Source organism: Psittacula echo, assembly GCF_963264785.1.
Source record: "Psittacula echo genome assembly, chromosome: 7".
NCBI classification, from domain to species: Eukaryota; Metazoa; Chordata; class Aves; order Psittaciformes; family Psittacidae; genus Psittacula; species Psittacula echo.
The window spans coordinates 27,084,782-27,108,885 of NC_137740.1; the positions used below are offsets into that span (position 1 = coordinate 27,084,782).

The 24,104-nt window shown below is 46.9% G+C and overlaps 1 protein-coding gene across 1 annotated transcript; it reads left to right on the forward strand.

The window, feature by feature from the left end:
• Positions 1-631: 631 nt before the first annotated feature.
• CLDN1 (claudin 1) lies at positions 632-9,964 on the forward strand (the record flags this gene model as incomplete). Its single annotated transcript, XM_080623480.1, has 4 exons — positions 632-854; positions 8,723-8,887; positions 9,343-9,427; positions 9,802-9,964. The coding sequence occupies 4 exons, from the start codon at positions 632-634 to the stop codon at positions 9,962-9,964; spliced, it is 636 nt and encodes a 211-aa protein (XP_080479606.1).
• Positions 9,965-24,104: the final 14,140 nt, after the last annotated feature.

A 24,104-nucleotide genomic window follows, 5' to 3' on the forward strand; every position in this document is an offset into this window, starting at 1 on the left:
CTGACCAGGGAAAGGTGGGTCAGTCAGACACCAGCGGGACAGCTCAATCTACACCCCACCCGGCAGCAGGCCACTCGGCGAGGGAGGAGGTCTTCACTGAGAGGGGAATTTGATAACCCCGGCTGGTAAAGCACAGTGACAAGCAGCAAGACCCAGGGAAGGTTAATGTGGGTTCCTGACATCAGGCCCCCTAGCTCTAGATAGGGGGGGAGACCCAGAAGAGCACAACCAGGGCACGTTTGGAGATGCCAAAGCACCGCTGGCACGCCCCACGGGGACCGGAGGGACAGTCCCACCGGCCACTTCTCCAGAGCAGCGAGGGGCAGGACGAGCCCCAGGGGCTGTGGGTCGGGGCGAAGTCCTGAAGGAGGAGGGGTCCTTCCCCGGTGACAGGTAAGGGGGGGTGGGGGGTGGCTCCTGGCTTCCCCGAGGAGGAAGGTTGGGGGTGCGCTGGGCCGCGGAAAACCCCGCGGGGCGGGGCGGGACGCGAAGCCACCAGGGGGCGCGCTTTGCGCGGGTTTAAAAGGTGCGCGGGGCGGCGCGCGAGCGGCAGTGCGGTGCGCGGAGCTGGGCGCGCTCTCCCGCTTCCCTCGCAGCCACCCGCCCCCCCACCCCCCCACCCCGCGCAGCCATGGCCAGCGGGGGACTGCAGCTCCTGGGCTTCGTGCTGGCCTTCCTGGGCTGGATCGGCATCATCATCAGCACCGCCATGCCCCAGTGGAAGATGGCATCCTACGCGGGGGACAACATCGTCACGGCTCAGGCGCTCTACGAGGGGCTGTGGATGTCGTGCGCCATGCAGAGCACCGGGCAGATCCAGTGCAAGGTCTACGACTCGCTGCTCAAACTAGAAAGTAAGTCGGGGCTGAGGAGTGCGCGTGTTGGGGTGCCCGTCCCGTCGGGGCCATCCCCTCCTCTACCGTGCCTCTCCGGTGGGGGCTGAGGGTTACTACCCCCCACGCCGGTACTAGTAGCGTCGGGGGTTGGGCTGAAGGACTGGGAGTGCTAGTCCTGTCGTGTATGTGTGTCCCTACAACAGTGCCTGCCCCTCCGGGGGTGCCGTCGCTGTCGGGTCTCTAGATCTCTGTCCCTTTGGAGTCACGCCGTTTGTCCCTTCGGGGTTGAAAGGCTCAGGGTCACTCATCTTTTTGCTCCTCACCCTGCCGCGGCTGTGATGCGTTTCTCTTGGGGTTCCCCGGTTTCTCTTCCCGCCGGGGCTGAGCGTGAGTCCCCGGTGCCGGTCCTTTAGGGCAGCCGGCGCTCTACTGAAGCGCACTCCGCGGCAGGACTGCCCGCCCCGACCCCCCCCCCCCCCCCCCCCCCCGATTGCGGGGGGGAAGAGACACGCTACCCGGGGAGGAAGCTGGAGCCGTTCCGCACTCTCCTTCCCGTCCCCCCTAAAAACATCCCGGGAGTGCAGGTGTCAGATCCAGTCCGCATGTTCGGGAAAGTGCCGTGCTTGCCAACAAGAGCTTTTGGTTGTAGAACTTGATACAGAGCATAGTTCGGTTAGAGGCGAAGTGAAACGGTTCTGAAGTGGTCTTTTCGAGCACGGATCTTTTTTTGTGTTTGACTGTTTTGGTCGTTTGTTCTCTGGGAAAGTAGCTGCTGCTCCCGTGAGGCTTTTAAGCAAAGAGCAGGCAGGTGAGCTGGACTCCAGCCCAGGTAGTACTGCCTGTAGCCTTTTAGGCAGACCAGTACATCAAGGCAACCTCTAGATCTCTTAACCCGTCCTGGGATGGCGAAACCACCTCGCACGCAAGAACTGTAGCCTGGCTTGCTGGGTATCACTTGGGGCGGTTACGCCGAGCTAGAGCCCCGTAAGAGTTGTTTCTAGAGCGCTGGGGCATATAACAACGTTGATACCCAAAGGGGTTAAAAAAATAATGAAATCGGCCGTTCTCGATATCCCTTCCCTCATCCCTAGTCCAGTAGTGTCCTGGAACACCTTCATCCTTCCCCTTCCCTAATTAATAAAATAATAATTGCCACCTTGGCCGCTTTCTTTTTCCAAAAGGAATGAGCAGGGAGTTTCACATAAACCGAGGACCATGGGGAGCATCCCCGAGTCAGATTGTCACCAACCCTTCCTGTGTATCACTCAGTGCAGCCGGACACCCCCATCCCCACCTTCACTGGCAACCCACATCAGTTACTCCTGCTTCCTTGTAGCAAATACCCGTGGGCCCTGCAGCTGGCTGAAGTGCAAATTACTCCTTTCAGGAGTTCGGTGCACGCACTTAGCACCAACAGGTTGTAGGGCTGTGGGTAATCGGGGCTGGGCTAAGCACACAGTCAGGGAAGGTTTGAGTAGTAATTATGTATAAGCTGAGCTTCAAGCCTCTTATCTCTTATCCCCCACTGTGAGTGGGGGGCAAAGATGCCAGCAGGGCTGTGGAATCTCCAGCTACCCCCTGGATGAGTTGCGAAAGGTGAACTTGCCTCGGGGGCTGTATGGCTGCAGCCCATTGTGCTGTAAATGAGACCTGCCTGCAGAATCAGTTGCGGAGCCTGGCTTGAGTGAACTCCTAAAAACCTGCCCCAGGCCGTCCAGACCTTGCCAATTCATGGTTGAGGGCTGAAAACCAGCTGCTTCCCTCATCTTTGTCCTGCAAACAATAAGGGCTCTTCTCCTTTTTCAAGGCTACGGGGGAGTGAGGTGCCAGAGACCTAGGCTGAGCTATCGGTGGCCTTTTGTGCTCTTGCTTGAGCCCCATGCCTTGCAAGGCACACTTGCCTGAAAGTTCCCTGCAAAGACCAAGAAATACGGAAGTCACAGGGGCTGTTTTTTCCTTGTTGAGAGTAAGAAAGGATTCCTTGTTCTTTCGATATCCCAGCTTGTTTAGGGTGCACCTTTCCCGCTTGAAAGCCGATCATACTTGGGGATGTACACCTTGCCCTTTTTTCCCCCTGCCTGGCCTCTCAAGGTCTTACAGCCACACAGGCTTGGACAGGGATCAAGTGCTGTTTTGGGTGGAGGTGTGAAAAAAAACCCCACTTAATTCAACTGCTGTACCCTGGGGTACCTGCAGCTATGCAGTAAGAGCTCCCTTACTGCATTCACTTATACCATGGTGAAGGTGGGCAATGTGAGCAGGAAAGTTCCTGCTGGGACACATTTTTCTGCCAGAGCTTCACATGCCCTGAACTCTCTGAGCCATATGTGAAAGATTTGTGTTGATGGGAGAGGTTCAGATCTGTAATTACTTTGTCCCTGTAGAAAGGACTGAGCCTCCTCACACCTACAGTAATTCATGGTTGTGGGAATGCTGGGAAGCTTTGCCAGCAAGCTTTTGGGCATCTGGTAGCTATTGCTGTTCCTCTAGATGTTGTCAGTGTTTGGCTGCTTGAACTGATGTTGCGTATCAGAGATGGGGTTGGCACAAGCTGGTGAGCACTGTTAGCCATCTGAGGGCCCTCCAGCTTCCCGGGTGGCCACACTGCTGGAGTGCACCCATGCTGGCACTTGTCCCGCAGCTGCGTTCAGCTGAGGGCTTATGTCAGTGCTCCTATTCAGGCAACAGAAAGGCTGAGTTTTGCTGGCTTACATGAAAAGCAGTGCGTGGCCACACACAGATGTAGAGGCAACAAAAGCCACCTTTGCAGCAAGGCTTTGTTGCACAGCCTCAGCATTGTTCTTGTACCCCTCCAGCATCATCCATGGAGCTTAGCTCAGCTTTGTGCTCCTCCAGGGTCTCAGGAGAGATGGTCTCAGACAGGAGGGAGAAGGGCTCCTGATACCTGTTTCTGAAAGCTTTAAGGCTCACAAATCCACACTCTTCTGTTCAGAGCAGAGGTTATTCTGGGTCCTGTGTAGGCTGTTCTAGCTTAAGATACTCATCGTCCTGTTTGGGTTTGCTGAGAGAGGTTCTGTGCTTGAGACAAGCTGAGACTCATCTACCACTGCATCACCAAATGCAGTACATCCACAATAGGCCTTTGTGCCCTAGCACAGAAAATGTAAACAAGGGTTTGGATGCCCTCTGGGTCAAACAGCATCACTGAAATGTGAAATCTTCCCTCCTACATATTTGCCACTCCCGGCTGAGTTTGTTCCATGCGCTGGGGAAGGGGTGGTGGGAAGTAAGGGTTCATGCTCAGGTTAATGCTGCTCTGTTGTGATTGTGGGGGAGTTGTGAGGGTGGCCCAGAGAGGGACAAAGCTAGCATGAGGGACAAAGGTGTTCAAATAGTTTGTCATCTCCCCATCTTTGCATCTGGAGTAAGCAGGTAGAACCTGTTGGTATCTATGCCTTCATGTGGGTAAAGGTTAATTTGCTCCCTTGTTTCTCAATCTCTGTTCCTTCCTATGAAAAATCATGATCAAGTGATGAAAGTTTCACATGTGCTGCTCTTCCAGAAGGTAGAGGGTTACATGGAATGCCACCAAGGCTGTTCCTGTGTGGTGGTTTGTCTGCAAGAAGGTATGGGAGTCTGTTGCAATCCACTGGTTTTATTGCTCTACAACCAGCTTCTGAGCTGTTTAATAGCTGCTGTTACTATATGTTACTAAATCTCCTAGTAAGGGAATTTCCAGGTTTTGTGGGAAAACAGGCTGCCCAGTTATCTCCTGACCAGGAATCAAGAAATGATGGTACTATGTATTGCGTTTCTTGCCAGCAAGCTTCATCTGCTGTTTGAGCGACCACCAAAGGGCATTGAACCTTATTTACTTTGAGGTAGGCAGAGTACAAGGCCACTGCTACCTATTGAACTTGCCTCTCTTGCACTGGAACATACAGTGAGGACTTCCCAGCCTTCCCACCTCTGCAAGCAACACAATCCTGTCTCGATCTTATGTCCTGCTCGGATTCCTCTGTACAGTCTTCCGAACTTGTGGGGAGATGCTTTGAGGGGGTCCAGACTCCTAAGATCTGATGGTTGATGGGTTTGCAGGGTCTGGTAAGTGGATTAAAAACCTACAGGCTATTGGAGGCTTTTGGGTCGAGCCAGAATGATGGCAAGGTGTAAGAGATGTTTGCTGGCTATTTCTAAAGCTGTTACTGCTTGCTTCATTCTCTCACCTGCTGCACAAAAGTAACTTTCACGTGCTGGCAGGGCAGAACAGCAGGATCTTGGATCCCACTCCTTCCAGAAGTAAAGGCTTTAATGAAACCCCAGTGGGAAGGCTGCTGACTTCTATTTGGAGGTGGGCAGTGTATCATGCTTCCTATGCTATAGGGGTGCTTGTAATTCCTGGGCAACTTCCCTTACAGAGATTAGAGGGATCTGCACAGCATCTGTTTCACCTGTGTTCTGTCATCGCTTGGTTGTATGGAGGCCCATGAGAAGGGAATGAAAAGTCCATAATTTAAATACAAACAAGGCAGTCAGCGAGCATCCCTATCAGAAAATAATCTGCACACAGAGCCATTACAGCAATTTGGCATTACAAACAGGCATTACAAAAATCCCATGGCACTTTCCCAGCAGCTTTTCTATAATGTAGATGACATAAACAGAATAAATAAGGAAATGTGATGACAGAAAAATAACCTCAAACATATGCTGGTGAAGTCTTTAATATATATAACTAAGCAGTTGCCAGCAATTACTTCTGTGTCAGGTAATAATAGCTGTGGGAAGGAAAAAAGTCTTGTGATAAGCTGCATTGTGTAGTTTGCATCCAAACCCACTAAGTCAGGACTGTTAGCATGTTAAAAAAAAGTGGGCTTCATTATGTGAAATGGATGCAAGCTACTGTGTCACTTTTGTGGACTTACATGGTATTCTACACTTGCAGAATTCACATTTTTTTGTTAACCATTATCAGAAGTTTTAAGCCTCTGTCCTTCAGTACTTGCTGCTTTCTTGCTATAGGCTTTTCAGGCCAGGTCTCTCACTATTAATAAACAATAAAAAGGCTTGGCTTCCTAGTCAGTAGTGGTTTCTATATTGACAAAATACTGTTGCCATGTGACAGCAGTTGTTGGGTGCCAGGCCAGTTTGTCTTGGGCTGCCACCTTGTTACAGGACTTTCCTTTTTCTTTCCCCAAAGAACTCCTGAGAGTTGCAGCAGCAAGGAGTGTAGGGGAACTCCTGTTTCTCTAATATGATAGATGTTGTAAAAGTCAATTACTATGGAGTACTTCTGTTTGTTGTTGGTAGCCAGTCCTGTTTAGCAGGTTAAGACAATATCATATCATTTGAGATTTTTAAAGCACCTGGGAAGGCCCATGTGAACAACAGAACTATTATTAAGCTAGCTTTCTCAGCTAGCTTTCTGGATGTGCAGCTTCCATTAACAACATGGCTGTTAATGTGTACATAATAACTAATAGCTAGTATGGTGATTAACCACAGTCAATGTACTGCACACATTGCAAAAGTGGTGGAAGACAAAAGCTCCATCTGCTATGGGCAGCCACACTGGTGGAGGGAGGATGATTGGCTAGTACAGTCATGTCGCAGTAAAATTCCTTGGGATACAGGGACAGTCTGTTCTGCAAATGCTCCAACCTGTTTTTGTCCTACTGTGATCTTCCTAAATGCTTCTGTCCTCATGCCATGTGTAAGAGAGGGTGAGGACACCAGGAGACCTGCTGAAAGCAGGCAGCCCTGGGAAATGCTCACAATGCTGCTTTTTGTTCAGCTGCTTCTGCGAAGGTGCTGTGGCATGCATCCAGTTAATACTTGTGCATCTTGAGATCTTAGCAGGTTTCATAGCTAGGTATTTTGAGGTCATAGAAACATTCAAGCATCTTCCTGTGTTTGTCCCGTAGGACCATGCTTGAAGGTGAGAGGTCTCTTCCCACCATTATAGATAGGTTGGGTTTTTTTTTTCAGTTGTTTCAGATAACATTTTCTATTTTCAGCTTCATGAAAGAACTCTTTCTAAACTCTCTTCTAATAACATAATTTTGTTTCTGCAGCAAGCCTAAGCCAAACTTACCATAGACTTAATGAAACAGATTTGGTACTTCTACCTTTCCCATGCAAAGTACGAACTAGTGTTCAGCCACTGGCCTCTCCAGAACTGCTGCTGTAATGTGCAATTTAGCCTTAAATAAATACATTGAGTCTGAATTGGTTGCATGGGTGGTAACCTGTCAACTGAACCTTCCTGAAAATTGGTGTAACTTTGATAGAAAGTATTTTGAGTGTATCTCTGACATTGGAGATAAATCTATTAAAAATGTGCTTGGATACTGCTGTTGTGATTTATGCTAAAGTGATAAATGGCTTTGTAAATTAATTGCTGTGATCAGTGCAGCAGATGGGTTTTGATTAACTCCTGGGTGGTGCAGAGGTGAGTCACCTTTCCCCTTTTAAAGGAGTGAGAGATGACATTAGGCAAGCTGACTGGGATTTCTCCCAAGAAAACCAAGACTCTTAAGGAAGTGTGTCACTTTCTATTGCTCTGACTGTTGCTGCCTATTGTATTATCTTTAACTGGTTTCATAATATATTTGCAGGACAACAAGGCTGTGTGTGTAGAGGTAGATCCAGGGTTTGTTTTACAGCTGAACTAGAGCCTGACAGGCTGTTGGTGTGGGTCACAAGAATTTTCCTGCACAAGAAGTGCTGTGGGGCAAAGTGTCGTGAAGCTGCTGAGGATAGGTGTGAGGCTGCGCTACCCTCCTGGCCTGTATCGGATTTGAACTGCTGTCTGTGTTTCAGCTAGAGCCAAAGAACCCATTGTTGTAGCACAGGCTCCCATGGGTTCACTGCAGCCAGTGCTGACTGATGAGTTTGCAGGTGCTCTGTTCTTGTAGGTTTAAATTTTGCAGCTGCAGGTGTCCAAGCTTGAAGGGCTTTGCAGAGGTCTTGCAGTATGCAGTCTGTGCTTTCTGAGGGGTGAACTCCAGACCTGGGGACAGATTCTGGTGGTGCTTTGCTAAAACTATACACGTCACTGCTAGATAACCCTTTGTGTCAGGGGACAATTTTGCCTTGGTTATTGCATGTTCCTGGGAGTCTGTTCCTTTGATTAACCAGCCCTATTTGTTCCCAGATATTTAACAGGACTGTATCTTAATACATGCTGTTCAAAGAAATTTGATTTGCCGAGCAGTTACGCTCAGGCTCTTTCACTTCTATTTTTTTTTTTTTTTTAATGACTTAATTTATATCATTATTTTATTTGTCCTTTGGTACAAAGAAAATATGAATTCAGTAGCTCACATACATAGGGTTAGTGTGTCTATGCCTTCAGATGAGTCAATATAAAAGTAGGTCTTGGATAAAGTACATTGAGTCTGTCTGCTTAGAATGTAGACAAATACAACCCTCATCTGTGGGAGGCATCACCCTCTGCTCTTGTATAAAAGACAGGTTTTAGAAGTGTTAAGCAATAAAGAGGCCATGCTGTCTGCTGTGGGACTATTCATATGTATGGTGCTATTCATATTAAAACATGTGCCTAAATGCTTTGTCAAGGTAGAACCTAAATCTGAATGCTTCTTTTGATAAACAGATACGTCCTTCCAATTGGGATTCAAATGATCAAGGAACAAAAGATGTCCGAGGGCAATTCCCAGGTCATTTCCTGCAAAAAGCTGCGAGCCTTCATTTGCCATGCATTTTGGAAGAGGCTGAGAGTCCTCTGATCCTGATGAATGACAGTTTCTGAGAGCTTAAAGCTAAAAAAGAGTGACTTGTTTGGTTGTATCTTGTGTAACAGGGAACAGAGTATTTTGACACGTTTACTGAGCTCAGTAATTTGAATTTCTATTTGTCTCTTGAATTTTCTTTGTGGTAACACAAATACTAATGTCTTCTAGGCAGTCTGCAGGCCACTCGGGCTTTGATGGTGGCTGCAATAATCGTGGGCCTTGTTGCTATATTTGTTTCTGTGATTGGCATGAAATGCATGAAGTGCATGGAAGATGATCAGGTGAAGAAGATGCGGATGGCTGTCTTTGGTGGGGTGATCTTCATCGTTGCAGGTTGGTAACATACAGATGTTTTTAGCATTATATGTGACACTTGTAAACAGTGTTTATCCTGCGTAGGATGGGGGAGGGCTTGTTGCCATTGCTCCAAGAACATTTTGGGCTGGGAATTCCTTAGTTGACTTTGGCATGGCAGCTGCCAAAATTTCTTGGCACTAGCATTATATTTTCTATATGGACTGCATGCCTTCCAACTGTATTAGCAGAGCTGAGTTTGACCTGTGCACCCAGTTTCAGTGAAAGGCTGTCAGCAGTTCTGCTCTTGGTGCAGTGTAACTATTGGTAACACCAAATCCCTTCTTAATAACAGCTCAGAAGTTACCAGGGTGGCAGCAGCTCAGCATGACTCCAGATGCTGGTTCTGTTACATGATTATTTTTTTTGCAGTGATTGTGTTCATTCCCCCCCCCCCCCCCCGGAAGTCATGACACTGTTTCCTTCACATGTAGGTTTGGCAGCACTGGTGGCCACATCGTGGTACGGCAACAGAGTGGCTCAAGCCTTTTATGACCCTCTCACCCCTGTCAACACCAGGTACTGATTTATTTGATCTAACACTATAACATAGCATGTCAAATGTCATGAAGCTTAGTTTTGATTAGTAGTAGCTCAAAATAAGAGAATTTCCTGAGCTAGCTCGTTGGCTTCAAACTGTGCAGAAAAGAGTATTGGGTGTCATCATCCATGTGGCTCTTGGGTCTTGGCTTCGTTTTAACGCAGCATCACTGCCAGAGACCAAACTGATGTGACTTCTGTGATTTTCGTCCACTAAATTCTTAAGGCCTGGTTTACACAGAGCTTTGCCTTTCTGTGCAGGGTGACCTAAAAGAGTGGGCCAACCCAATGTGCAAAGCTAACACTGTAATTCAGAGGTAATACTTGTATTCACTTTCTTCTTTCTCCCTCAGATTTGAGTTTGGATCAGCTCTCTTCATTGGTTGGGCAGCTGCTTCTCTGGCCATGCTGGGGGGGGCCTTCCTCTGCTGCTCCTGTCCCCGGAGAGAAACTTCATATCCACCCTCCAGAGGCTACCCAAAAAATGCTCCCTCCACAGGGAAGGATTACGTATAATGGAAGCAAAGGAGTCGCCAGCACTGCTAGTGAAAGCATTTTGGAGAGGACACTACAATGCCACTGTCCTGAGCAGAGTTCAGACTCTAGGTTCTGCCTTCCTCTTCTCCCAAAAATGTGTATATTTTTATAATCCTCTTTGATACTGGACATAACTTCTCCTTTCTCTCCCAGCCCATGGAGGAAGGCTAGCCTAGGTTCATGGGTATCGCCACTGTAAAGATGAAACCTCCAAGCTTGGGTTAAGTTTAGTATTTGGGAGTAAAAGGGAAAATGATACTGTTTTTTAGATGGATGTTGGTGCTTTTTTTAGTTGTGTTTTTTAATTAGATGGTAACAATTCAGTCCCATATCCCATTAAGTTAGAGCCCAGTATGGTGTGTAGAAATTAAAGGAACATATATAATATACAAAGTGATGAAAGCAATAGCTTAAGGGGAAACATAATTTTGGGGGAAAGATTTTACATGTAGGAACGTTTGAAGAGATCAAAAATGCTCTTGTACTCTTATTAGTATCATCTTCACCACCCTACTTTCTGTGCAGATTGGCATGACATAGGGTCAGACAATTAAATTGCTGTGACTTACATTGGAATCCATAACTGTCCATGCACACGCTGTTGGCCAGCAGAAGATGCAGTGTAAGGTGGCAACTGCAGAGGTTAGCAGAGGCCCAAGGTGGATGCAGGTTTCCCTGGTGCTGGGGAAGAGCTTGAGAAAAACGATTGCCTTCTGTTTTCACTGGGTGGCTCTGGTGGGGCTGTTGCTGCTGTTCCTTAGACACTGGGTGTGGCAGGTGATCGGTTTTCCATGTTACCTTCCCAGTACCTAACTGAGCTTGAAGCTCTATCCCCTCTGTGTGTTACAGGCCACCCTTTAACAGACACTCTTTTCTTTCCTTGAGTCTTTCTCATTTAGGCTTAGGTTACTGAGCTGTTTGCCGTATGCAGCTAAATGTGTTAAACCAAACAGAATGCACTACTGCTGCTCCCTGATGTTTCCCCAAGGATACCTCACATGCTGCCATTTGATCTTGTCTTTGTTTTTGTTTTTTTTTCTTTTGTTCTTGTAAACATGTTCAGTGATTATATGAAGGCAAATTCCAAGGAAACTGACCCAAAGGTTATGGCATTTTATAGTAATCCAAGCTCACCAAAGAGGAAGAAAGTAGCATTTTCAAGATAAAGCCATCCTTGCATATTAAGTTGTATATTAAAAAAAAAAAAAGAATTTAAAAAAAGCAGCAGCTCATCAGAAGTTCCCACCCCTTCCCCAGTTAGTCACTTAGTGTTTGACTAACACTGGCTAAGGCTGTCTGGAGTTAAGTCTCAAATGCCTGGAAGGATGATACTAGTTCTCCAAAGCTCTACCTTGCTTTTCCTACGGAAGGAAACTGGTGGTTTCTGACCAGGCTTTGTAATTGTGCATGTGCTCAGAGACATCTCTATTTCTTTCCGTAGACAGGGAGAGCCTCTGGGGCTGAGCTACGTACAACCATGATAGTGGTTTGTATAAGCCTTGTACCTCTGTTTGACCTGACTCTCTGCAACATAAAGTTACTAAAAGAAATCAACCAGAGCATTTGCTTCAGGCTTGAGTTGATGTTGGCCTGCACTTGAAGCTGGGTCATGTGGCTTCCACTTCTTCATGGGGAATTGCCTGTGCACAGCAGCTGCCTCACAAGACCTCATCTTAGGAGGCAGCAGTTCAGGTCACATTAAAGAGCTGCTGAAGTCTGTGCTTTTGTATATGCATTAACACTGAGCCAGGGAGCAGACGCTTGTATTGGGAACTTGTATAAAGCGTTTAAACATTTTCAATAAATGAACTTTTTTTTTTTTAAGGAAAAATTGGACTGTATTACTTAATTTCTTGGTTTTGCTCAGAATTTGGGCAGTGTGCATGGAAGAGAAGCATGGGACTTGGGCTTTTGGGAGCCTGCCTGCCAGGATGGAGCTTGTTTAGCTCTGTGTATCTACAGCAGACGTAGGTGGGGACAGATCTTCTGCCGTGAGTCAGGCAGCTGTGGCCTCTGGCAGAAACTCAACCAGTAATCTGCTATGATTGCAGCTCTGGAACCAGAAGGTCTGCTCCTTGTCGCAAGCAGGCTGCACCCTGGGCGGAGCAGGAAGGGGTAGGGGGATGGCAGATGGCACAGGAGAGTGGGAGCTGCAGGAATGGGGAAGGGATGGGGTGTGGAGCCAAGGCACTCCTGGGAGAAGTGCTCTGTGTTTCAGCAGTGCTTTGCTCTCTGTAGCTCCAGAGCAGAAAGATCTATTTGTGTGTCTCAAAGCTTTATGTGCGAGGCCTCATGCTGGGCTAGGGGAGGTTTAGATGGAATATTAGGAGAAATTTCTTTACTGAAGAAATTTTTAAATGAATGAAGAAATTAAGTCAGTCATTGAAACAGGCTTCCCAGGGAAGCTGTGGAATTGCTGTCCCTGGAAGTGTTCAAAAACTGTAGATAAAGACCCTCAGTGACATGGTTTAGTGGTGGACTTGGCAGTCATGGGGCTGGACTTGATAAAGGTCTTTTCCATCCTAGTTGCTTCTATGATCCTATGATTTCTGGATTAGTAGGATCATGAAGAGGTGGGCTGTGGGAGCATCCATCTTGCTCTAAAGCTCCCTTGGGATGATATTGTACTTCTCCCAGCTATGGTAATGGGTCAGCCAGTTGGTATACCACTTTGCAGGCTAGGTAGAAAATGGTTCCAGCTGGGAGTGGTTTCTTCTAACCTGCACGGATACCTCCCTACAATAGAAAAGGCTCTATGCCCCTTGCTTCTACCTTGCCTAGAAACCTTTTTCCATTTACCAGGGCTCTTTTGTTCATCCCTTTCACATTTTCAAGTACTTGTGATGAGAGGCAAATTTTATTTAAAACCTTTTCTTAAGCTCAGTCAAGGAGCTGCCTCCTCTGTTCCCTTGCTCCCAAGGGCTGTTTGCTTTTGTAATTACAAACAAAAGGAATAGAACTAATTAGGCCTTGTAAAGCTGGCAGAGCAAAACAGCAGCCAGGCATGTGGCTGGCTGAGTAAGGTTGCAGTGCCTGGAGCAGACTGGTTGCCTGGCATAGTTTGGGGTCTATGGTCATTCTTATTCCAACCTGTCAATTAATCAAGGATTTCCATTGAGATTAATTTTTTCCCATGTTTTCATGCTCGCTCCCTCTCCAAAGACTTTTGCAAGTTCCACTTTGAAGTTTCCTGGGCAGAAGAACAAGAGAAGAAAGCAATCTCACCTATAAAATGGTCAGTAGGACTTCTCAGCTGCTGGCAAATATTGCAGGAGGTACACATCTCTCTGTGTGAGATGGGCACAGAGGAAAAAGCCAGAGGCTAGTTTGTTTGTTTGCTATGTGTTTAACTTGAGAAAATTCATAGCCAAACTTTCACTTGGTTTGTAGATTGCTGGCAGGCTGGCTAGAAAGCCAGTGGTGAAGTTTGGGGGTAAATATAATGTTATGGCTCATGATCCAAATTCCTGTCCAGTGGTGACAACGCGCAATATCTCTTGGAGGGCTGATGTCTCATGAGTTGACCCTGACCCTGCTTGGGAGGGAGTTTTCCAACCCTTTCCCCCCCCTTGCCTTTTTTGCAATACACTTGGCCATGTTTTCTGTAGCCCTTTGGCTCTCTCTGCTACAGGTTGCAGAGAAAAGGCGTAACATGGATTGAAAGTTGGGGGAGTTTCCCACTGGGTTTCAATCCTTGCATATATTACTGACATTCCTGCTGCTAAAGCCATCTTGCAATGAAATAATAGCGTTTGTACAGACAATTGGAACTTTGTTTCTTGGCATCTTCTTGCACACCATATTATTTACATGGAGTTTGCATAATATAATACGCAGAGAACTTCACTGTCAGTGGGAATTATATGCACACTTGTATTACTTAGATATTCCAAAGGACTTAGGGAGCTCAAGGTATTTTTGGAACAGCATCGGCTTTTTGGATTTCTTGGCTTCTCCACCTCAATTTTAAGAAACTGTTTATGCTAATCCTGTATCAGATACAGCATCTGATTTACCCATGAGCTTCTTATAATAAATTTGCCTTTGTTTCCCGTACTGCTCCGAGGACACAAAGTGTGTTAAAGCACGGAGAATTCTGGCAATGGAGATCTCAGAAATAACCAATGGAGCTGGTGGCAGCTGGTGACAAGAAATATTTGTGAAATATTCGTACGAACTCAGGATCTTTTTAACGTAAGGCAGAAGCAGAAATGATGGCATTGCTGAGTGAGAGAGGTTAATGCAGCACTTCTGCTCAAAAGCAGAAATGCCAGTAACTTCCTGAAGTTGCTCAAATATAGCAGATTTACAAAATCTAAATGAGCAACCAGACTGAAAGAGCTTGAGCCTTTGTCCTGAGCATGGAGAATATGGGATAGCTGGTGATATGAATATGATATATGAATATGGATAGCCAGTGAATTGACAATGTTGTAAAATTGCCTCAGTGTTTTAGCAAAAGGCATCTAAAAGTTGCCAACAGTAGAAGCATCTTCCAGGGTTTTACCCCTGTGTCTACGTGAAGAGGCATTCTGCAGAGTCTGTTCTTTGCACAGTGACAGAGCTGCAGTCAGATCATAGAATCACAGAATATAAGGTTGGAAGGGACCTCAAGGATCATCTGGTCCAACTTTTCTAGGCAAAGCATGATCTGGACTCTGAAGAGGTCCCAGAGGAATAGGATTGCACTGGTCCAGGGGCACTAATTTTTCAGAGGGTGATGCGGTTTACCCCACCAGCCACAGGTGCACAACGACCACATGTTTCAGCCAGGGCTCTGAATCCAAGTGACAAGGGCAAGCGACCTGAACTTTCCAAACTGGCCCTTTGATTGCAATACAAACAGCATTGCAAGGATTTCCTTATTATCCCTGTCATCAGACTCTTCATTTCTCCAGTCCCGCTGGTTCTTCAATTTGCCTGGTTGCTGTTTTCCTGCTTCTAGAAGTACAGCCTGTGACAAGCTTGCTCTTCTATGGTACATTGCTGTAGTTCCCGCAGAAGTCCTGCGTGCTATGGCATCTGCATTGCTGAGCAGAAAGGGAAAAACACTCCTTTGTTGAGCCTCATGTGCTCAATTGGAGAACATCCCAACTCCTACAGCTTTTCCAGAAAAGCCCTGCCTAGATTCCTAGCATACTGCATCAGGGACTTGGTGTTTCTAGGGTCTACATGTCTTGCAGAGAACTGCTGCAGAGAGCAGGAGCCCACCAGTAGGTGCTTCTGCTTTGCTGCCACAGTGGCTGCAAGCAGCCACCAGCTGGTGGGTCCTGCCCAGGCTGGGGGCTCAGCACTGGACAACCCGTGCAGCCAACCCATCCACCCAGTTTGCCCTGAGGGACAGAAACTGCCCTCTGCCCCTTTCTGGTTCCTCAGCCAGGCCCAGGGGCAGGTTTCGTGTCAGAAACCTGAGTTCTGATGTTGAGTGTCCCATATTAAGGTTTTTCTGTGTGTTCAGGTTTTGCCTTACTCTGCAAGTGGGTTCTGCTCACCTCCTGCCCTTCTTCTCTACAGTTGTCCAGGTCCTCCCTCTTCCTTGAGGAATGATGTTTCTGAAGTCCTTGCATCACCAGGTCCACGTAACCACGCTAAGCTGTTCCTGACCAGTACAGCCAGGCTGGGTTAGATGAGTTGGTGGCACATTCTGGGACATTGCACAAGTCCCCATTCTTACCATGGTATTTTTGTACTTCACCTACCGCATCATAAAATGCCATATCTGCAAGAAGTACATCACTGGCTCTTGTCCAGGAAGGTGAAGGATGTGACTGACATAAGAGCTGCATTTTCACATCAGGGCTGAGAACAAACGGTCACAGTTAAGGACTTCCATCTGCACTGCCAACAGACTAAGGGGCATAAGGACAGCTTTTGCCAATGCCCTATAGTTTGCAGGTGGCTTTTACTGGAAAAAGAAACCAAACAAACATATAAACAGAAGAAAGTTGACAAGAACTCTAGCATGCAGGAGGCAGGGAGAGAAGAACAATACGGATTAGCTGGTGCCAAGCTTTCCTATTTCTCTGGCTTCTAGGAAGGACCAAGCGATGTGAGAACAGCTTAATGCTAATACCAGTGTTCTCCCCTGCCATGGATACACCTCCCACTGCAGCCAAGGGCTTTGATTTTTAATTTGGGAACCTTCACTCAGTAACATTCAGCAGGTTGGAGGGTGGGATGCTGGTACTCCCAGCCCCATTCTCCTGGCTGCCTTCAGAGCCAGCTGCCCCAGCAGGAGAGCAGCAGGGGAGCTGTGAAAACAAGCTCAACCAAGGGAAAAAAAGCAAGAAATAGAATTCGTATTACAAGGTAAACAGTATTAACTCCATCTTGGGGGAGTAGAAACATCACAGCAGTGATAGGCTTTTCTTGTCCACAGGCTGTGGAAGGGCGGTGGAATGCACTCCACCCTCCCCTTGTGTAACACTTCCCATGCAGCAGCTGTAAATAATCATTTACCTGTGTTTGCTGCTCTTTTGCTGCTTTTTTTAGGGCCTTTCTTCTTAAATGCAGCTCCTGGAGGGGTGGCTGCACGGAGATGAGTGTGGTACAGCCTTGGCACTAGAGCTGGTGGAGCACTGCCACATGCAATCAGAGCTAGAGCTGGTGGCCCTGGGTTACTCCTGCAAGCAAAGCTGCCAGCTGTGGTAAGGGGGATGGGAGAGCGTGGGCTGCATTTATTGTTTTTCCAGTGAAAACAGCTCAACAATTCATTTTAATCATTGCTTCTCCCAGACCTGCAATAGCATTTCTCCACACTTTGCACTTCTCTAGAAAAGGTCTGGTAAAAACACATTGACCAAAACCCATCTGTCAGTGAGCCAAGCCTGCTTGTCTACCTGACTCCAGGATTTCAGGTAGCAGGTGCTTTGGGGAATTGTTTGAACCTTTTCTGACTTCAGGTACTCAGAAAGGGGAAGACATTTTTTTAATGGGTAAAAATGCCCTACCATTGATCCAGACCTATGGGTTGTCTCTTTTGTGGGGGGTTACTAGCCACTGGCATAGTGTAACATGACATAAACATCCTCTGGGGAGATGGATGCTTGGGGAGCATGAGCAGAAATGCGCCCATGCCCAAGCACACAGCTCTGTGCAAGGAGCAAGGGAAACTGAGAACTAATGAAATGCTCTGTTGCTGCCTTCCTTAGGGGGGGGATGTGGCCTTGGCCCAGCAAGCAGAATCTGCACAAGAGGGAGTCTAATTTACAGTGCCCTGTAATTTGCTGATGCCGTAATATGTTTAGCTTGGGGAAAAGACTCTGTTGATGTTAATGTGTTCACTCACATTGGAACGGCGGTATGTTCCATTGGCACGAAAAGCAACACCACACTGGGCTGTGGTTGGACCATCCTTGTGAAAATATTGGGGCAGCAGCTCAGCTGGGGATGAGCTGTCGGGAGCAGCCTCCTGGACCCTCCAGAGCCAGGTAGGATCTGCCGCAGTAACACTCACTTTTCATTTAGAACTAATGTCCAGGTTAGTTAGACTCAAAGTGTCAGCACTGGATCAAGCAATATTTCCCTAAAGCTTTTGAACTAAAACAAAGCTCCACTCCCTATCTGCAACTCTTTCCCCAGACTGCTGCTTTTTGAGCCCAGACAATGATGGTGAGGGTGTTGTTAGTACCGGTGATAATAACAGAAATAACATGAATGATCTCCAGGCACAGACTGGGGTGCCAGGGTGATGCACCTTTCGGAGACACTGGACAGACAGACATGCATTGAAAGTGAATACCACTCTATGATCTGGTTCTGCTTTGGGATACCACATTGCCACAGCTCAAATATGCCTTCCAGTTTGCCTAGTAGATTTGTTATTAATAATTGTTTACACCTATGCAGCACTAGAGCTCATGGGACTGCTCCAGACTGCTTTGTGTTTAACGGTAAGTCTGCAGCGCTACCCCTTGCAGATAGAGAAAATACTTGTTAGAAATTCAAGCTAACTCCAGGGCAAGTATTTATCTCCGTGGGACTTGCATGGCTCTTTACAGTTTTATCTGCACACCTAAATTCTTCATCACACTCAGAGCAGCCTAGTGGTTTAGGATAGTGTGTTCATTCTGCTTACAGATGGGCAGCAGGCAAAGTATAACCTTAAACCTTAAATCCTGGAAATCAAGGGAAGTGCCTACAGATCCATGAGGCTTTGAACTTGTGTCTCCTGTCAACTGTGCTGGTGCTCTAACTTTCTTTCTCCTCCTTCACAAATCGATCATGCATTGGGGAGCTCTGTATGTGTTGTCTTGGGACTGACCAGCTGCTATGAGTTACTTGGCTCAGGCTGCAGGCACAGGGTAAAGATATGGACCATTTTGTCTACAGGCTACCCTGGAAAGGCATCCTTGCTCCATCCTTGCTGACCATGTGCTCTTGCCTCCTTTTTGCCCCCTCTGAAGCATGCTGAGCTGAGCCAGGTTTGTCACATGGGTGGTCAGACCAGCAGAAACCAGGGAGCAGGTCTGAGACCCTTCAGCTCAAGGGCAGGGGAGAAAGGCGGAGCAGTGGGGTAGGACCATGCTTTTGGCTCTGGCAAGCCCCGGGCACGGCAGGCCAGTGAAGCTCCCAGCCTTTCTGCAGAATTGCTCAGAAACTGGAGCAAGTAAGAGTCTTTCTGGTGTTTGATGCTGCAGAGAAATGACACAAAGAAATGACCAAGCTTTCCTTGCACACACCTAATTTGGCTGAAGGCATGGATTAGTCTTGATGCAGTGCAGCTCTTATCACCACAAGACCACACTTAAATAGGAATTTCCTTACAATTTTTCCCCAGAACCAGGCTCAGGCCAGCTTTGAAAGGTGATGACATCATGACCCAAGTTAGGAGAAGATGAAAACTTCCTTTACAGAATTGCACTTTGCGTGAACTTTCTTCCAAAGACAGATCAGATGTTTCAGATTGAGCTAAACCATTAATCACAGCCATAGCAGTAGTTAAAAATGTGGCAGGCCTTTTATAACTTGTTTGTTACCATAGGCCACAATGTCAATATTGCAAAAGTGCAGTTTGTTGCCACGATAATCAAGTTGTCTAGCACTGAATAATGGACCAGTGGAGGCTGCCTCTTTTTATCTTGGCATACACAGGGCTCAGCAGTGTGTGTCAATACTGAGAACACTTGAAGGACTGCATTGCTTTGTCTGCTTGGACCCAAAACCACAAGGGCTTTGGAGAGGATTCAAGCTGATTCTTAAAGTAACTGCTCTAAACCAGCTTACCCCCTCCTAACACTGGCAAACCTGATTATCTATGTCTTGGCTTTCAGAAGTTAGCCCTCCCTTTCCTCCTATTATACACCTGGATAATGAAATCCATGCTGCGTGAAAGGAGCAGTGATACACTGCATGTGAAATGGCAGAGTTCTGCCATGAGTGTGCTGCTAACCCCAGTTCTTCCAGTATTTATATAGATGGCATTGGTCCCAGCCCCTCTGAGCAGTGGCTTCAGTTTAGCTGTGCCAGGCGCTGTACAAACATCTCAAAGCTTGAAAAAATATATAATGTATTAAGGGTGAGACAGAACCAAACATATACACTTAAATCAACTTGCTCATGCACGACCAAAGCACAGTAATAGTTCTGGCGAAGCAGGCAGTATTGCGTTCAGTGTCCCTGAGCCTGCACTGGGAATAGCAGTACTCCACTCCCCTTTGGGATGCAACTTGGCTGTTTCTATTGATTTTAAAGAAGGGATACCTATGGAAATGACAGGACAAACAAAACACAGGGGGTCCTGGGACTGACCACAGTCCCATCCCTGTTTGGGTCAGTAATGTGTTTCTTACAGAATAGCTACAGATGACACATGACGTGCAGGGCAACCTCTGCTCCCTTCGTGCCAGAGGAGAGATGGGCAAGTAAAGCAGTGTGAGTATTTCCACAAAGAAATTTAGAGAAAAGCTTGTCTGGGGCTTCCCTGTGACATGAGTAATTATGATTCACACTTCTTGGACAAATGGGAGCTAAAAGCAGTAATTACAACAACCATCACGTTCCGTGGGAGATTCTTTCAGTTTTTACTTTCATTCAGAACTGAAAGAAGTTCAGAAGAAATGCTGATAAAAGTTAAATAAACACTCTTCCTTCTGCCCCTGGAATTCATCTGCAAAACAACATACAATGCAGTTATCGAGACCCAAAAGGTTCCTCTCAGAGTTGTGTATTTTCCTCTTAAGAGCAATTGAGGCGATTTCCTGCAAAAGGCTGTTTCTGCTCAGTATCCATAGCAGTGTTTTTCTTCTCTGGATAGGTGGCCACACATACTTGCCAAGATCACTGGTGCACTTGCTGCTGGATGTGCTATAACGCTCAGTCTGGGATGGGAGAAGGTGTCCCTCCTCACAAGCATGACACATGGGTCTGCTCCTAACACCAGGAATTCAGCAGCAGCTCTCTTCCTCTCTGTGCTCCTCCTAGTCCCCTTGGCAGTGCAATCTCTTCCATGTTAGAGATTTTTTTTTCCTGGTGGATGTTTCCATGTGGATTTCATTCTGTTTGTGGAGGCTGCTGTGTGTACAAACCAGAGGAACAGGGTGGGAGCAGTGTCAGCTTCCCACACCTTATCGCTGGTTGTCCACAGCAGGTGGGGAAGGGAGGCTCTGGGCTCCATCCAGCCAAAAGCCTGTGGGAAGGCTAAGGATGGTTACTATAATGATGGTATCTCCTTCCAGAGACGACCAGAAGAATGTGGTGGGTGCAATCTGGGACACATTCCCACACCCGCCTCTGTATACTTACACTCATTCAGCTTGAACATCCAATTAAGCTTGATGGTAGCAATTAAAAACCCCAGCAGTATCTGTTCTTACTCATCTGTGAAAACCAGTTAGCGAGACTCTGTTACAGATGATCAGTCAAATTTTAAGCTGACTGGTGATGTTAGTCTCTCAGGATAATTCTTTTGGAAATGCTGTGCATGTTTGTCAGTGTAACATAGCACAGCCCAACACAGGGAGCCTTCCAGCAGGGTGAAGTTTAATTACTCAGTAGAGTGGAGAATGGGTATCCGCTCTGATTAGGATCTGCAGAAGTAGAAGTGTGTTTGTGTGAAGGTGTGCACACACATAGGTGACATACACACACACTGGATTACCTTTGCAAGTACAAATTCCAGCATGTTAGACAGTCACAGTGTCTGCTTGAAAAAGGCTTCCAGCGGCATCATAAGAGTAATGAAAGCTTGGGACTGCTGCCATTTGTGGGGCAAATTCTGTTATTTTTATATGGGATTCCCACTGGAAAAAAGCTAAGTCCATTTGTTTGCTGTAACAACACAGGAAGGGAAGAGGTTTTCCTTTTATCCTGCTGCTACCTTTGTCATCATATCCCTTTTCTCATCAGGTTGTGGTCTGTATTCAAACTAGCAAAGGTCTTGTCCATAGCTACCAGTCAGTAAACAGTATTAAGTCAGAGCCAGCTTTTATCTAGATTAAATTAAGCAAGCAGCAGATTAAAGATATAACACATTTACCTTTCTTTATGCTAGAGCAGGAAGGGGTATGTTGGACCCCATTATGAAAGGGTTTCCCTTGGTTCTGATAATAGAAACTCCCAACTTCAGCTGATCAAATAAAGCCCTTGAGGTCTGAGATAAAATGTCCTAAATGTAGTTGACAAGCTTCTGACAAAACTAGTCGTGAGCTCCTGCTTCATTTGGGTGCTCACGTCAGTTTAAATCCAGAAATGATCCCAATCTTTCCAGACTGTTACTGTTTGGAAATGCCATCACATTTTCAGATCTGTAAGTGCCCTGAGGCAATCCTTGGCTACCAACTCTGGACTTTCATCAGCCACCAAAACTTTGACTAAGCCCTTTCTCCTTTTGGATAAACAAACCACCCTTTGCCTCCCTGAGCCCCATCCAACACCACAGTCACATCAGAAAATGAAAGCAATTTACTGATCTCAATGGCTCATTTCCCAACATAATATTCAGTGCTGTGAGTCATCCGAAACGACCCTCCCTGTTTGCCGTAGGGTCAGAAGCGTTTTCAGTGGGGAGGGAGCAGGCGGGGCATACTGCCTGGTCACAGCACCTGCCATAGAGTGCAGGTGGAGGAAGGCTTCCCGCTTCTGCCTCTGCCACAGCTCCTTGATGGCACCACTCAGGGGAGTATATTCTTTGCATCAATAGATGTGGTTATCAGTTCATCTGCACTGTGGCAAGGTAGTTATAACTCCACCAGAATCAGATGCCAGAGGATCGTAAATAAAATCCAAAGTCCTACCATAATCTGGAAGCAGGTCAGGTGAACAAGATCAGTAGCATTGCCTGAACCTTCTTTTTAAATGACTCTTTTCGGATGCAAATAACTCAGTTTAATAAATGTAGATGCTGCCCCAGGAATCAACATAATCTGGGTGACAAATGAGGAATGGCTGGTAGGTAGGGAGCATTACCTAACTTTAGAAACGGTTTAATCTCTTTCTTAGAGCTACAACAAGGAGGATTTTTCTTTGTGTTTCTGTCCTCAGACAAACTTCCTTTGTTCTGGTGCAGTTTCTCCTCCCCTGGAATTTGTTGTCCCAACTTCCTTGCTCAGTCATGCTCAGGCTTGCTCCAACGCCAGTGTCTTAGAAGTCTGATGAAACCTTAATGATGCCCGCTCCCCTTGTACCTCTGTACCCAGCCATCCAAAGAGAAACGACAGAGCCTTTTCCTGAGACATTGGCCCAACAACATCACATGGGGAGTGGGAATGGAGGGATCACACCTGCTGAAGCCGGGCATTTGAGTACAAGTACTGGGTGACTCAGATGTCCGGAGTGGTGGTTAACTTGCCAGAAGCACAGGAGTCTTGTCTGAGTCCTGTCTTTCTTGATGAGTATTTTCACACCCAGGCACACCTTGAGCGGTGTGGAGAACTAGGAGCCACCCAGCAGTCCAAGGCTAGGGCACTCCCTTGGGAGGATGCTTGCAGCATCCAAACTGACCAAAGCAGGAACGTGAATTGAATCTTCCACCTCTCACGTGGACATCCCAACTGCCAGCACCTGCACAGGCTGTCCTTGCTCAAGTATTTTCGGCATTGAGCACGCCTTGAGCAGAGGCTGGGGAAATGCCTATGAGTTTGTCTTTAAGGTGTCCAGTTTGAGATGCTTCTTTGCAGGAGCTCAGCTCTTGAGCACCTTGGCACAGTTTGGTGAAAGCTTGGGATCCTACTGGGTACATGGACACCCCTGAGTGAGGAACTATGGCCCAGGAGCCTGGTCCATTCCAATCTGAGACAAGTCAATCGGCAGTCTCAGTGGCTGACTCATCCCAGCTCTCCCATTTGACTTTACTGAGGAGCACCTCTTAAATAATGATGTGATTTCAGACTTGAGTGAATAAGACTTGATAAAGGTGTCACTCTAGGATTTATGGATTTAAGTGCAAGCTTAACTGCTGCTTTAGTCATTGTCTAAAGGGCAACAGCAAAATGCAAAGTCTAAGGTAGGAAGAGATCTGCTGCAAAACCCCTCTTCTATTTCATTGCTACTCACAGAGCTGTGCAGTCATTTCTCCATGCTAGATCAGAGCAGTCTGAAATCTCCTGCATCATTATTAACCCTTAGCATGTTCCTCTACACACAGTCCTTTTGCAAGAGGTAGGATGAAGCCTAGAGAAAAAATCCACCCTGTGTTCAGCAAGGGAATTCTCTCTGCTAATGTCAGAGCCTTGTTGCTCAAAGGGCCGGTGTGAGGCCAGTTTTTTCCACATGAGGTGAGAGCTGCCATCACTGGAGAGAGCAGAGATTCACCTGACCTGGAGAAGTTGTTTCCATCAGTGCTGCCTGCACCTGCCTGTGCAAAACCCACTTTGAAGTTACAAGCAGGGAGAGAAGGAAGGAACCGAGCTCCATTTCTGGCAGAGTGTGTATCTACACCCTCACCATGCTGCTTGCTTTATTCTGTTTTGCATTTGTTCCTGTGCTTTGCAGGCGCAAAACTCAGGTTTCAGGAAGCAACTCATTACATTTTCCATATTTTGAAATGTAGTGACTCACTTCAACTGAGCCAGCCACTGCTTTGTCCTTGCCCTGTGTGCTAAAGCAACATGACTGTTGCTACCCCATGACTGGCCCCCTGAGTCCAGGATGCTGGGGGTCCGGTCAGCAGCCAACGCTCATC